At 41.7% G+C, this 17,211-nt stretch overlaps 1 protein-coding gene across 1 annotated transcript in view; it reads left to right on the top strand.

Moving 5' to 3' along the window:
- The window catches only part of ARHGAP31 (Rho GTPase activating protein 31), a 178,520-nt gene that overhangs the window by 145,078 nt on the left and 16,231 nt on the right, over positions 1-17,211 (top strand). Inside the window, exons 5-7 of the mRNA XM_040422906.1 lie at positions 4,403-4,510; positions 5,456-5,640; positions 9,465-9,660. Of these exons, the coding sequence (XP_040278840.1) occupies positions 4,403-4,510; positions 5,456-5,640; positions 9,465-9,660 (489 nt within the window). The remainder of the gene's footprint in view (positions 1-4,402; positions 4,511-5,455; positions 5,641-9,464; positions 9,661-17,211) is intronic.

The raw sequence follows: 17,211 nt of genomic DNA, 5'->3' as shown, positions 1-17,211 counted from the left end.
CGTTCTTTTTTGAGTATCTTTTCCAGAAACGTAAAAGTATGCAAATTAGCTTGCTTGACAAAACAGAAAACAGAGGATATCCTGTCTAATGCCAGTAGAATGAAGATTGTAAATTTGCATACATTCTCCCAGAAAGCAAGAGCAGTGTTGCCTGGAATACTATACTCGTCACACAATATTTTTAGGTCTCCCTAATGACAAAGAGAACCACACAGAGTACTCCCCAAGGCCAGTCAACAAAGTCAGGGAATTTGCTATTGAGACATTCTGGTTATCTTGTTGTTTTTCCGGGAGAGCTAGCTTACACATCTCATTAAGAGAAGCATAATCCTAGGTAGGAGAGTCTAGTTCCCTTGTTGTTTTAAATAGAGAATGGGATTTCACATCTCACGTTCAGTTAAATATTACACATGGGGTCTCTCCCTTTCTCTTCTAAACTCATGTTTATTTGCTGAAATTTAGGAAACTATAGGGTGTTTTATACCAATTTGTAGGCTATTTGGCTCATACATGATTAGTCTAGAATTGGTTTGGGTCTGAATCAAATCTGAAACAGAATGGAGGAAGTTTGCTCATCTCTAGCTAGAATCCAATTTTTTGGGGAAAAATTCTGTATCAATTACAAATAGATGGAATTGATTTACTACTAATCTCCAGATTATTTATCTTCATGTGTGTCATTCCTAATATTTTTTCCACTAGGTTTTTGGTGGTAGCCTTAAACTGTTCAATCAGTGTGTTTTCATAATAAGATTTTCCCCTAGTGGTAGCCTCAAACTGTTCAATCAGTGTTTTTTTTATAACAGGTTGTTACATACCAGCTTTTAAAGCAATTGGAGCATATCTGATTCAGGTAGAATTGAATTGTACCCAAATCAAATTTTTTCACAATTTTGACGAATCTGACCCAAAACAAATTTCAATAAATTCACTCAACTCTAAGATAGATAGATATATAGGAGATAGTCAGATAGATAGATAGGCAGACATATATTAGACAGATATGAGAGATATAAGATATATATATATATATGTGAGATAGACAGTGGCGTCTCTAGCTTTCAAATTTTGGGGGGGGCACACTGGGGGCCAGGACAAAAGTAGGGGGGGCAGCTATAACAACGATACATTTACACAAGTACGCTTAGAAATGCTGCGATACTTTACCCAATACCTAAAACCGCAACAGGGAAGAAAAGTTCTGCAGTCTGTGGTTAAAAAAAAAAAAAAACACTCAGATTTCAACATGTCCTAGCTGCCTGTGGATGACACTATGGGGGGGATCTGTGGATGACACTTTTATAGGGAGGGGGATCTGTGGATGACACTGCTATGGGGGGGATCTGTGGATGCCACATACCGTATATAGCATCTTATGCTATATGTGTCATCCACAGATCCACCCCATGACAGTGTCATCCCCATTTCCCCCTCCATAACAGTGTCATCCACAGATCCCCCTCCCCGCCTCTCACAGGAGTGTACATTTGACATTTCTAAACTGTGGGGGATCCAGAGCCTGGTCTCGGGAGGGGCACTTCCAGATTATTTTCTGTCCGCCGCCACAGAACAAGGGTGCTTATAGAACAGACTACACAGTGTAGAGGTATACTGTATATTGTGTGGCACAGGGTAGTGGTATACTGTATATTGTGGGGCACAGTGTAGCGGTATACTGTATATTGTGTGGCACAGTGTAGAGGTATACTGTATATTGTGGAGCACAGTGTAGAGGTATACTGTATATTGTGTGGCACAGTGTAGAGGTATACTGTATATTGTGTGGCACAGTGTAGCGGTATACTGTATATTGTGTGGCACAGTGTAGAGGTATACTGTATATTGTGTGGCACAGTGTAGCGGTATACTGTATATTGTGTGGCACAGTGTAGCGGTATACTGTATATTGTCCTACATCCTAATGAGAAAGATTTCATAATAAGGATTTGGAGAAGGGTCAGAGGGGTCACAGAGCAGGGAGAGGCTGGTGCTGCTACTAGGGGGTCATATCATGGGGGAGAAATAAAGCCCACCATAATGCCCCCCCAGTAGAAATAATTCTCCTTATAATGTGACAGTGCAAAAAATACCCCCTTGTAATGCCCCCAGTTGAGCCCCCATAGTGCCCCCATAATGTGCCAGTATAAAATACCCCTATATAGTGCCCCCAGTAAATGCCCCCATAGTGCTCCTCTCCCCCCTTCCTCCTAGTGCCCCCCATAATGTACCAGTATAAAATGCCCCATATATCGTGCCTCAGTAGATGCCCTCAGTGTCCCCCATAATTTGCAAGTATAAAATACCCCTTCTTAGTGCCCCCCGTAGATGACTCCATAGTACTCCTCTCCCCCTTCCCCATAGTACCCACCATAATGTGTCCCAGTATAAAATGCTACTGTACAGAGCCCCCCATATAAAATACCCCTTCTTTGTGGCCTCAGTAGATGCCCCTATAGTGCCCACCAATAACGTGCCAGTAACAAGTGCCCTCAATAACGTGCCAGTAACAAGAGCCCCTCCAATGTTCCAGTAACAAGAGCCCCCCATCATGTGCCAGTAATAAGCCCCCCATCATGTGCCAGTAATAAGCCCCCCATCATTGTGTCTGTAATAAGCCCCTCATCATTGTGCCATTAACAAGGCCCCCCTTATTGTGCCAGTAACAAGGCCCCCCCTTATTGTGTCAGTAACAAGGCCCCCCTTATTGTGTCAGTAACAAGGCCCCCCTTATTGTGCCAGTAACAAGGCCCCCCTTAATGTGCCAGTAACAAGGCCCCCCTTATTGTGTCAGTAACAAGGTCCCCCTTAATGTGCCAGTAACAAGGCCCCCCCTATTGTGTCAGTAACAAGGCCCCCCCTATTGTGTCAGTAACAAGGCCCCCCTTAATGTGCCAGTAACAAGGCCCCCCCTTATTGTGTCAGTAACAAGGCCCCCCTTATTGTGCCAGTAACAAGGCCCCCCCTTATTGTGCCAGTAACAAGGCCCCCCCTATTGTGTCAGTAACAAGGCCCCCCTTAATGTGCCAGTAACAAGGCCCCCCCTTATTGTGCCAGTAACAAGGCCCCCCCTTATTGTGCCAGTAACAAGGCCCCCCTTATTGTGCCAGTAACAAGGCCCCCCCTTATTGTGCCAGTAACAAGGCCCCCCTTAATGTGCCAGTAACAAGGCCCCCCTTAATGTGCCAGTAACAAGGCCCCCCTTAATGTGCCAGTAACAAGGCCCCCCCTATTGTGTCAGTAACAAGGCCCCCCTTAATGTGCCAGTAACAAGGCCCCCCTTAATGTGCCAGTAACAAGGCCCCCCCTTATTGTGCCAGTAACAAGATTGTAAAAAAAAACCACATACTTACCTCCATGTCAGCGATGCAGGCCTCTTCTGGCCCTAGTCCCGCCTGTATGGCTCAGGCGGCGCTATTACGTCATCGCGCCGCCTGCGCCGGCCTCTAAAAGGCTGCCGGCCTAGTGTCTGCAGCCTATCAGAGGAAGGGGAAGGGACACGCCTCTCCCTCCCCTGCACCGCCGCAGCACAGGCAGATTACTCTGGAGATGAGCGCAATGGAAGCGCTCATCTCCCTGTACCCGGCTGCGGCGGCTCACTTGGGGGGGATTTTAGTTGGTGGGGGCACATGGGGGGGGGGGGCATAGTGTGATGTAGGGGGGGCTGTGGCCCCCTCTGGGCCCCCCCCCTGTCAACGCCACTGGAGATAGATACTGTAGATAGTTATTAGATATGAGATAGATACTGTAGATAGTTGATAGATAGATAGATAGATAGATAGATAGATAGATACTGTAGATATAGATATGAGATGGATGGATATGGATTAGAGGGGTGCAACAGTAGCTCCCAGTCCCTGTCTGAGGGTCCCAAATGACCCACTGCCACAAATATAAATGTGCTCTATACTGCTCCTGTTTTCAGTTTTTGGGACAGGACGTAATTGATAGATATCTTAGTCAACCATATTACCTCTCATGGGGCTGTGTGTTGTGTCACCAGGTCACCCACAGGCTCTTCCTTCCACCTTCTATTAACTTCCTCTGGCTGTCAATAATAGTCGATGACCCTCTCCCTCCCATCTGTAAGACACAGAGACATGCTTGAGTCTAAGTTAAGAGGTTTCCTGCCAAGCTCAATTCAATGGTGACTTCAAAGAGGATGTAGCTATCTTCTCCTCCTACTTAGAAATAAATATGGCTGTGCTGCCACCCTTGAACTTACCTGGCTAGTAACATATGATGATATAAGTTGATATTAAGGACAATAATGGATTTGGCTACAGCAGTGTGACCCTTACCACCATGGTGTGTATATAGCAGTTCTGATGTATTCTCCTTGGCATCTACTCTGCAGGTGCTGGTACGTACCTGATTTTCTTTTTCCTTTTATTTCATATTTTAGGACCCTGGAATACCTGAGCAGACATTTGACTTACATCGCCTCCTTCAGCTCCACCACAAATATGCATATCAGGAACCTGGCCCTTGTCTGGTCTCCCAATCTTCTGAGGTACATAGATGATTTTTATCCTAATTTGTGGGCCTCATATGGCATGTGAGTCAGGGCCTTCTACCTGATCTCTGCTCAGAGGTCTTCTAATCAGTGAAGATTTAGTTTTGCACGTTTGTAGACTATTGGATGTATTTAAGTAGATTCAGTATTGTCCTTCATGATGTTTTGGCCACTAGATGGCTCTGTTAGGTAATCTAACAAGAGGTAGTCCCCTGAAATGGTTTTCACTTCACAGGTGTGCTCTGTCAGGTTTAATAAGTGGGATTTCTTGCCTTATAAATGGGGTTGGGACCATCAGTTGCGTTGAGGAGAAGTCAGGTGAATACACAGCTGATAGTCCTACTGAATAGACTGTTAGAATTTGTATTATGGCAAGAAAAAAGCAGCTAAGTAAAGAAAAACGAGTGGCCATCATTACTTTAAGAAATGAAGGTCAGTCAGTCAGCCGAAAAATTGGGAAAACTTTGAAAGTAAGGGCTATTTGACCATGAAGGAGAGTGATGGGGTGCTGCGCCAGATGACCTGGCCTCCACAGTCACCGGACCTGAACCCAATCGAGATGGTTTGGGGTGAGCTGGACCGCAGAGTGAAGGCAAAAGGGCCAACAAGTGCTAAGCATCTCTGGGAACTCCTTCAAGACTGTTGGAAGACCATTTCAGGGGACTACCTCTTGAAGCTCATCAAGAGAATGCCAAGAGTGTGCAAAGCAGTAATCAAAGCAAAAGGTGGCTACTTTTGAAGAACCTAGAATATGACATATTTTCAGTTGTTTCACACTTTTTACTGTTATGTATATAATTCCACATGTGTTAATTCATAGTTTTGATGCCTTCATAGTCATGAAAATAAAGAAAACTCTTTGAATGAGAAGGTGTGTCCAAACTTTTGGTCTGTACTGTATATTATACTATCAAGTATTTGATTTATCATATATATCACCAGGTCCAGAGAAATCGAGGATTCAGGATGTAATGGAGATGCAGCTTTTATGGAAGTGCGAGTCCAGCAGGTTGTCATCGAGTTCATCCTCAACCATGTGGAAGAAATATTCAGCAAAAGTCCCACAGCCCCAATCAAGCAGAGAGAAAGTGAGGACCTCTTTTTGGCCACCAAGCCTGCACCCAGTGGTAAGTTAATGGACATGTGGATATTGACTTTGAGGTGGACACTTCAGCACTGTTTGTTATGTTTTCTGCACATGTTCCTAAAACAGTCTTGAAGAAATCTAAGGGTTAATCCCCTGCTGATCTGTTTTCAGCTAGGGACTATTTTAGGGGAGGAGCTTGACTATCCTTGTGTACTACTACAGACATAGCAAAGGAGGGTGACTCCTGCTGAAGCCAGTTATCTTACAGATGCAGGACAGTGAGGAGGAGGAGGATGGTGAACATGGCTGACTACCTGTAATATGAGACCAAAAGAGCAGATTAAAGGGAGGAATTGCTAGGACATATATATTTTTGCTTGCAAATTGCTTTAAGCTGTAGGGCATCAAGGGTCACTTCCAGGGGGTCATTTGGTGCTCCAAGCTTTTCATTCCAATGATCAAAACAGAAGTGAACACATTTTTATAAGTTGAGAGTTCCCCATTAGGCCACCATAGAATGGTGGCCATGCTCCGTGTCACGTGCCATCCCGTAATCTGAAGCGGGCAAGGGTGCCGCATCACCCAACTAGCTTCTGCCCGGAGCCAGCTGCCAGACTCTTGTGTCCCATGCTACAGGCTGCAGCTACTAGTTGCTTTCTGTGTGTATTAGTGTCTATTCATTGAACCTCTCCCTGCAGCACAGCAGGAGTTAATACCCCCTTTTTTTTTCATCTTTTTGACTAATGACTAAGCTCATCAGCTGTCCTATATACACTGGGTCATTTTTTCCAACTCTTTACCTGAGCAGTAGATTCTTTTTTTCACTTACTTCCTGCTGGGTTTAAAATAGCTATAATCCATGTGTCTGTCTTTGTACCAACTTCTGCCTGTTTCCCGGGTCTTGGGTCTCTGCTGCCTGACCTCATTTATACCTGTTCACTGTACTGACCCTAATCTGCCTGTCTTGTCCTCTGCCTGTTTCATGGCTATGTGTGTTGCCTGATTATGTGGAGCTTGTCATCAGTGTCTGTGACCCTAAAAAGTCAGCGGCCAACCACACTAGGACTATTTCAAGAGGTAGTGGTCTGGTGGCTCCCCTGCAGCGAAGGCCACATCCCTGTATAGGGGTAAAGGATGAACTCCAGAGGATCGGCAGTATAATGCCCTCCGGACTAGCCCAAAATCAAACCGGTTGGTTGACCCAGTGGGTCCACACTCACTGCCCGTACCAAGGTGTGAAATGTGTGCTCTCCCTCAGGACTCCTATGCTCATTATATAATGGCGCATATCTAATAAAATGTTTAACTTACCTTATCAGTGATCGGACCAAAACAAATTACTGAATAATCCTCAGTTGTGGTCCCTGTGCTGTTCTTGGCTCCACATCACCCATATATATTTTGATAATTAGCTAATGTTATCAGGAAATACTCTCACAGTGCCAGAGAATAATGCTTTGTGGGCTGCGTTCTCACTTTTCCATTCTTACAACTTAATGCAAATGTTCTTGAATCTGAGCCTTTCAAAACAAAACATAAAAATATTCCAGAATCCTTCTTCAGTGTTAAATAACATTTTAAAAGCATTGTCCAAAGGGCACGGTTACCAGGGGAGGAACTGTAACCAAAAATATAACTATTATAAGGCTACTTTCACACTTGCGGCAGGACGGATCCGACTGGCTGTTCACCCTGTCGGATCCGTCCTTCCGCTATTTCGCCTATGCCGGCGGACCGCCACTCTGGCCCCATTGACTATAATGGGGACGGGGGCGGAGCTCCGGCGCAGTACGGCAGTTGGCGGTGAGAGGACGCCAGACTAAAAAGTCGGACATGTAGGACTTTTAGTCTGGCGGCCTTTAGTCGTGCACTGCCGTGCTGCGCCGGAGCTCCGCCCCCGTCCCCATTATAGTCAATGGGGCCAGAGTGGCAGTCCGCCGGCACGGCGAAATAGCGGAAGGACGGATCCGACAGGGTGAACAGCCTGTCGGATCCGTCCTGCCGCAAGTGTGAAAGTACCCTAATACTGCCTCCTATGTACACGAATATAACTACTATAATACTGCCTCCTATGTACAAGAATATAACTACTATAATACAACTCCTATGTACAAGAATATAACTACTATAATACTGCTCCTATGTACAAGAATACTACTATAATACTGCTCCTATGTACAAGAATACTACTATAATACTGCTCCTATGTACAAGAATATAACTACTATAATACTGCCTCCTATGTACAAGAATATAACTACTATAATACTGCTCCTATGTACAAGAATATAACTGCTATAATACTGCTCCTATGTACAAGAATATAACTACTATAATACTGCTCCTATGTACAAGAATATAACTACTATAATACTGCCTCCTATGTACAAGAATATAACTACTATAATACTGCTCCTATGTACAAGAATATAACTACTATAATACTGCTCCTATGTACAAGAATATAACTACTATAATACTGCCTCCTATGTACAAGAATATAACTACTATAATACTGCTCCTATGTACAAGAATATAACTACTATAATACTGCCTCCTATGTACAAGAATATAACTACTATAATACTGCTCCTATGTACAAGAATATAACTACTATAATACTGCCTCCTATGTACAAGAATATAACTACTATAATACTGCTCCTATGTACAAGAATATAACTACTATAATACTGCCTCCTATGTACAAGAATATAACTACTATAATACTGCCTCCTATGTACAAGAATATAACTACTATAATACTGCCTCCTATGTACAAGAATATAACTACTATAATACTCCTCCTATGGGCAAGAATATAACTACTATAATACAGCTCCTATGTACAAGAATATAACTACTATAATACTGCCTCCTATATACAAGAATATAACTACTATAATACTGCCTCCTATGTACAAGAATATAACTACTATAATACTGCTCCTATGTACAAGGATATAACTACTATAATACTGCCTCCTATGTACAAGAATATAACTACTATAATACTGCCTCCTATGTACAAGAATATAACTACTATAATACTCCTCCTATGGGCAAGAATATAACTACTATAATACAGCTCCTATGTACAAGAATATAACTACTATAATACTGCCTCCTATATACAAGAATATAACTACTATAATACTGCCTCCTATGTACAAGAATATAACTACTATAATACTGCTCCTATGTACAAGGATATAACTACTATAATACTGCCTACTATGTACAAGAATATAACTGCTATAATACTGCTCCTATGTACAAGAATATAACTACTATAATACTGCTCCTATGTACAACAATATAACTACTATAATACTGCTCCTATGTACAAGAATATAACTACTATAATACTGCTCCTATGTACAAGAATATAACTACTATAATAATGCCTCCTATGTACAAGAATATAACTACTATAATACTGCTCCTATGTACAAGAATATAACTACTATAATACTGCTCCTATGTACAAGAATATAACTACTATAATACTGCTCCTATGTACAAGAATATAACTACTATAATACTGCTCCTATGTACAAGAATATAACTACTATAATACTGCTCCTATGTACAAGAATATAACTACTATAATACTGCTCCTATGTACAAGAATATAACTACTATAATAATGCCTCCTATGTACAAGAATATAACTACTATAATACTGCTTCTAGTGAAAGAATGGCGCTTTTTTTTAAGCTGAAACTGGATGTACTTTCAGTGCACAGTAGTTTGCAGCATTGCAGAAATCATCCGACCCTTTAGTGACATTATTTCAGGTGTTACTGGATGCTCGTAATTTGGTATTCCGTTCTCTGTTCACCGATGGTCTCCTCTTCCTCAGATTGCCGTATAGTGAAGAGTATGACTTTGCCATCTGGATCACTCCCCATGAAATTGGTCAGTTTAGAAGAAGCTCAAGCCCGCAGTTTATCGGCCACACACCCTGCCAGGAAGGAACGGAGAGAGAACAGCTTACCAGAGATTGTCCCCGTCACAGGCAATTTATTCCACACCGTCATAGATCTACCGGAAAATAAGTAAGTTGAGAGAGTGAAATACCAGAACTGTAGTTATCTTCTTCTACTGTGTATAGTGATATGGATTATGCTGGTATAACCTGGGTATCTCCTGTGTATACTTATATATGTACAGCTGGTATAAGTTATACATCTTCTTGTATATAGTGATATGGACCATGCTGGTATAACCTGGGCATCTCTTGTATATAATTATATATGTACAGCTGGTATAAGTTATACATCTTCTTGTATATAGTGATATGGAGCATGCTGGTATAACCTGGGTATCTCCTGTATATAACTATATATTTACAGCTGGTATAACCTGGGTATCTCCTATATATAATTATATATGTACAGCCGGTATAAGTTCTACATCTTCTTGTATATAGTGATATGGACCATGCTGGTATAACCTGGGTATCTCCTGTGTATACTTATATATGTACAGCTGGTATAAGTTATACATCTTCTTGTATATAGTGATATGGACCATGCTGGTATAACCTGGGCATCTCCTGTATATAATTATATATGTACAGCTGGTATAAGTTATATATCTCCTTGTATATAGTGATATGGACCATGCTGGTATAACCTGGGTATCTCCTATATATAATTATATATGTACAGCCGGTATAAGTTCTACATCTTCTTGTATATAGTGATATGGACCATGCTGGTATAACCTGGGCATCTCTTGTATATAATTATATATGTACAGCTGGTATAAGTTATACATCTTCTTGTATATAGTGGTATCTCCTGTATATAATTATATATGTACAGCTGGTATAAGTTATACATATTCTTGTATATAGTGATATGGACCATGCTGGTATAACCTGGGTATCTCCTGTATGTAATTATATATGTACAGCTGGTATAAGTTATACATCTTCTTGTATATAGTGATATGGAGCACGCTGGTATAACCTGGGTATCTCCTGTATATAATTATATATGTACAGCTGGTATAAGTTATACATCTTCTTGTATATAGTGATATGGACCATGCTGATATAACCTGGGCATCTCCTGTATACAATTATATATGTACAGCTGGTATAAGTTATACATCTTCTTGTATACAGTGATATGGACCATGCTGGTATAACCTGGGTATCTCCTGTATATAATTATATATGTACAGCTGGTATAAGTTATACCTCTTCTTGTATACAGTGATATGGACCATGCTGGTATAACCTGGGTATATCCTGTATATAATTATATATGTACAGCTGGTATAAGTTATACATCTTCTGTATATAGTGATATGGACCATGCTGGTATAACCTGGGCATCTCCTGTATATAATTATATATGTACAGCTGGTATAAGTTATACATCTTCTTGTATATAGTGATATGGACCATGCTGGTATAACCTGGGTATCTCCTGTATATAATTATATATGTACAGCTGGTATAAGTTATACATCTTCTTGTATACAGTGATATGGACCATGCTGGTATAATCTGGGTATCTCCTGTATATAATTATATATGTACAGCTGGTATAAGTTATACATCATCTTGTATATAGTGATATGGAGCATGCTGGTATAACCTGGGTATCTCCTGTATATAATTATATATGTACAGCTGGTATAAGTTATACATCTTCTTGTATATAGTGATATGGACCATGCTGGTATAACCTGGGCATCTCCTGTATATAATTATATATGTACAGCTGGTATAAGTTATACATCTTCTTGTATATAGTGATATGGAGCATGCTGGTATAACCTGGGCATCTCCTGTATATAATTATATATGTACAGCTGGTATAAGTTATACATCTTCTTGTATATAGTGATATGGAGCATGCTGGTATAACCTGGGCATCTCCTGTATATAATTATATATGTACAGCTGGTATAAGTTATACATCTCCTTGTATACAGTGATATGGACCATGCTGGTATAACCTGGGCATCTCCTGTATATAATTATACATGTACAGCTGGTATAAGTTATACATCTTCTTGTATATAGTGATATGGAGCATGCTGGTATAACCTGGGCATCTCCTGTATATAATTATATATGTACAGCTGGTATAAGTTATCCATCCTATTGTACGTAGTGGTTAGGTCCACCCTCAGCGCTGTTGGGGCGTTGCAGAGGTCGATCTGCCAGGTGCTACCATCATTCAGACCTTGACTTGTCTCTCAATCAATCTCTTTTGTGTTAAGGAATCAGAATTCGAGGAATGTTGGATGTGGAATGTCTTCTATACATGGGGCAGATCTGTCAGATAGTGGGCGGTGTTGTGCTGGGTGCGCACACGTACTATACAGGGCCCTCTCTGGGGATCTCATTTTGGGCATATGTAAGTGGGACATAGGCGGCGCCGCTGGCATCTGCTCTAATTACCCAGGAACAATAAATGGGAACACAATAGCTCTGATCTCCTACGTTAATTACTCTGTGGGAGAAACACGTCGCTGACACAAGGGAAATCTAATTGGAGGCAGCAAGCGCTGAGCCGCTCATATGCGAGCAGATTTTCCGGAATGCTTAATGGAATTTTCTGCACAAAACCAAAACTGTTTGCTGTACAACATAAAATGCACTTTATGAAGGGCTCCTGTTAGAAATTTTTGAATGCTATAAAATAATCGGAAATTGTGTGGGAGCAGGGTCTTCGGGTCCCCTGGACAGATGCCTGGGAGCCAGTTTTATTTCTGTGGGAGGAGGAAAAAGAATTATTGTCATAATATTTAGATTTGATTCCCATATTCCTGCCATATTGTGCCCATATAATACCGCTGTATAGTGCTCATATAATACTGCCTTATAGTGCTTAAATAATACAGCTATATAGAGCCCATATAATACTGCTAAATAATGCTCATATAATACTGCCGTAGAGCACTTATTTAGTTGTGCCATATTGTGCCCATATAATACTGCTGTATAGTGCCGCTGCTATATAGCCCATGCAATACCGCTTTATAGTGCTTAAATAATACAGCTATATAGAGCCCATATAATACTGCCAAATAATGCCCATATAATACTGCCATGGAATGCGCATAAAATACTGCCGTAGAGCACTTATTTAGTTGTGCCATATTGTGCCCATATAATACTGCCGCTGCTATATAGCCCATGCAATACCGCTTTATAGTGCTTAAATAATACAGCTATATAGAGCCCATATAATACTGCCAAATAATGCCCATATAATACTGCCATGGAATGCGCATAAAATACTGCTGTAGAGCACTTATTTAGTTGTGCCATATAGTGCCCTTATAATACTGCTGTATAATTTTTACATCAAATTCTACCATATAGTACACTTTAACTGTTATTATGCCACATCACACTTTGCTTTACTGGCAGTGTGCACCCATGTGCCCTCCTTTGCCACCTGCTGTGTATCCGGCCACTAGGGGTCCTCTTAAAGGGCAAGCGAATACCCTTAGTCTTCCCTGTCAGAGGTGATGTCTGGTTATAAGGGAGGATACCTCAGGAATTCTAGCCTTACTAGTCCTAGTGAAGGTGTTCTTATTCTGTCTACCCATGTACTGAACCTGGCCTGTTTACTATCTCTGACCCTCTGCTTCACATCCTGACTACTGCCTGCTTACTGTATTGACCCTTTGCTGTCTGCCCTAACCTCGTAGTTGTTTTAAGGATACACAAACTCTGCCTACCCTCACCTCAAGCTATTACTGACCACACGTTAGCCTGACCCCATGGTGCTTCGCACCCGAGGTTTTGATCCCCGTGGAATAGCTGGTAACTACACCGGGACTATTTCAGAAGTTAGTGGCCTGGTGGCTTCCCTGCAGCGAAGGCCAGATCCCTGTATAGGGGGTTAAAGGATGAAAACCAGGGGAATGCCTTCGGGTCTAGCCCAGAGTCAAACCGGTTAGATGGTGCAGTGGGTCCACATCCACTGTCCATTACAATAATCCATATAATACTGCCATATAGTACTTACATAATAGTGCTCCTAGAACCTAAAATGGTGCTTGGTTAATAATGTGGTACAATCCCATAGTACGATAAGCGAAGACTCTGGTTGCCTTAGGGTTATGTAGGAACTGGGTAAATGCCCCTTTTGCCCGGGCTATAATCCAGCCATGACAGGATTTGTGCTTAAAAATGTAAAAGCAGTTGAGTCTCCCATAAATGCTGCCACTAGGGGGAGCTTGCTGCCTATGTATTTATATTGATCTCAGTCTATTCAATGGGAGCTTTATAAATCTGTACGCAGTGAGCTCCCCCTAGTGGGCTCTTCAGTCAAGCAGAATGTTCTATTTAATCCGTATGTCTATGCAGAGGATTTGGAGCTTTGGGTACTGGGTATGGGGTCGCTTTGGCTGCCATTATCGGGGTGTGGCCTGTATTTGGGAAAAGTGTATGGATAAAAGGCGGCCAGTAGAGATGAGATGGTCCGACTGCCCCCTGCTGTGTAAATTTCACATTCATGGTTCTTGGAACATCCAGTATTATAGGTACGATCCTTAAGAATGCTTTTTCACTCTCCTGCACAGATTAGCTGAATATATAAAATATCCCTGACCCCTGGCCCTGAGAAGCCTCGCTTATGCAAACGTCCTTTGTCTTGCTTATGCAATGCGCTGCAGTAAGAAATGTGGTAACATGCTGCCATCTGCAGGTCACTCTGAAGAACTGCAACGTACCTGATGGTTTTGCTCTGATTATTTCACGGCTTTTTATTTTAGCATTTTTCGCTATTTCCTGAATGTTAATGTGCAGCGTAATATCTGCAGTGTATCATGATTTCCAGTAATATCCAGCAGAATTAACTGCTGTAATTTCCAGGAGGAACGTGCACATTTTTCAACTTTCCTACTGGAGCCTTATTTTGCTAAAATCTTTATTTTCCATGTCATATTTATGAAGGAAAAAATGCAATTTCTCCCAGATGATGATTTAAAGGCTATGAAAAATGTTTTATGATTGTATTTTAATCATTTTGGGCTTGAAAATCATTTTTTTCATTCTGTCTCTATTAAAAATGTTCAGCTGTCTCTGAGAAACAGTGATTACAAATCAGTTTGTTTCCATGCTGTCCCTTTCTTTTTTTTCTTTTTTAATCCCGTCATCTGATGGCTCCTGTGAAGCTCTGATCTCCTGACCTCATAAACCCTTATTTCAGGCATATTATCAGGTTTATAAGAATTGGGCTACAATGAGTGTTTATGTGGTGAGGAGTTCAGAGGTAAGAGCTACACATAAGCCATTAGATGACGGGATTCAAAGAAAACTGATTGCGACAGCTTGCAAACATCTGATTAACGGCTGAACATTTTTAAAGACCATTTGAAAAAAATTATCTTTAGCCCAAATTGAGTAAAATGGTGTCCATTGCCCTCAAATCTACTACTGTTTTGTGTTCACAGCTCCTATGCAGACCTCTGCGTCTCCATGGTTACAGACTACATGCCCTGTGTAGTCTGATCCTGTAGTTGGGTATAGTCTCCTCCACTTCTTTTGACTGCAGGTTCAGGCTACACGGGGTCGTAGTCAGTAACCGTGGAAGCACATAGATCTGCATAGGAGCTGCAGACACAAAAAGGAAGAGTTTTGACCAAAAGTATTTGCAAAGTTATTTCATGTGTTATTTTGGTGCAATCAAGTGGTTTACCGGGCAGGCAAGTCTGAAAGCAATGTGATATGGTGCACTTCCCGTTTAAGCAGAGATGTTTGTGACTCTAAGAAGCACGGAGTAATGGCTATGAGTGGGAGATAATGGTGCTCGATTCATGGAGGATCGTGTTCTGCACTGAGCCTTTCATGCAGCGCTCTGAAGAGGGATTATAATGAGCGTAGGAAGAGAGCAGACGAAGACGTCCTTGAGACTCACAACTTCCAGAAGAAAGTGGCTGGAAATGTGAAAAAAAAAAAAAAGTTCTGAAAATGTTTTTGTGTCCTTTTAAAGGGGTTCTCCGGGAATTAAGAGAATGAAAACACTTGAAGATTACTTTATTAAAAATATATTCCCAAATACCTTTCATGAGTTATAACGGCTTGTTTTGTGTGGGGAGCAATCATTAGGAGAAATAAAATGGCCGCCGTCCTATTAGTACACCAAAAATCTGTCCTATTCACACAGGAGGACAAGTTACTTTACCCTGAACTAAAGAGCTGCCTCATCCTCCTCTCCTACTTGTGAGGGATTATGATCCTGAATAAGAGATGATATAATCTTTAACTGAATCTTTGTAGGAATTGAGTTCATGAGGAGACATGAAGTACAGAGAGGACGGACAGGACAGGCTGTGGTAATGGAGACTGCATACAAGAGCTACTGCTCATTAGCCACATACCCATCCTCCTCTCTGTAGTTCATGTCTCTGCTTATCAGCTGTATTCAGGATCATAATCCCTGACAAGTAGGAGAGGAGGATGAGGCAGCTCTTTAGCTCAGAGTTGTGAAGTAACTTGTCCTGCTTTTTAATTAGGACAGGTTTTGTGTGTACTAATAGGATTGCTGCCATTTTATTTCTCCTAATGATTGCTCCCCAGACAAAACGAGCCATTATAACTAGAGATGAGCGAATTTCTCAAATATTCGATTCAGCCGGTTCGCCGAACTTTCCGAAAAAATTTGGTTCGATCCAAATTTATTTGTGGTGAATCGCGTTAAAAAAAACGGCTATTTCCTGGCTGCAGAGAGCCTGTATAGTGGAGTAGAACACTGTGCCTTGCAGTAACACACATAGGGAGTCTGCTGTGGTAGTGAAATAATACTGGGAGTCCGTAGGACATGCAGATGACAGGCGTCGCTCTTAGAATCACTGCACGCTTCACTTGTTTGGGCAGTTACGGGGCCAAAACTGACCAAATAACTCAAGTGTGAACTCAGCCTTACAGGTGGATGTTAGCGCCAGGTATAAAGAACCGTGCAGAGGCCCAAGATCCTACTGTAGCGTGAAAGAGCGCACTTCTTTTACACCGTCGTCAGCTGATTCCACATAGATGTCTACAGAACCTGTTCTATTAAACGCTTATACAAGTAGACCCCCCCCTAAGTGGAGAGGGGGTCAGCAGTAAGTTTGTGTTGATGTCACTGATTATTTTGCCCTTCCTCTGATCCGTCAGAACAATAACCCCCCAAAAAACGGATCCTGTCTGTGGAGCATCCGCCTTCACTCGGTCAGCATTTGGTCAGTAATCCATCAGTATTGCTAAAGCAAAAAAAAAAACAGGAGTGGATCCAAAACAGAGATGACACGTGAATGGATTATTTACATGTCTTCTGTGTTTTGTACCCACTCCTGCTTTTGGCTACCAAATCATAAGCCAATTATGATGGGACCATACAGGCCTTACAGCTGTTACATAGACGGGGTCCGTTGTGTGTCTCATTTTTCCTTCCTTCTGACAGATCAGAAGAAGGGTCAAAAAAATGATGATGTCAGCCAGGCCGAAAAGCAAAATAGTGGCCCAGTCATGAAGTGGGGAGGGTGGGAACAGCATGAGAAGTCCACAGAGTGGCCCTATGACATAGTGGTGAGGTGGAAGCAGCATGAGGAGACCACAGAGTGGCACAATGACAGTGTGAAGGTGGCAGCAG

Source organism: Bufo bufo, chromosome 3 (genome assembly GCF_905171765.1).
Source record: "Bufo bufo chromosome 3, aBufBuf1.1, whole genome shotgun sequence".
Classification (NCBI taxonomy): Eukaryota; Metazoa; Chordata; class Amphibia; order Anura; family Bufonidae; genus Bufo; species Bufo bufo.
Note: the sequence above shows the minus strand (reverse complement) of the source record. Positions and strands in the feature narration are given on the sequence as shown.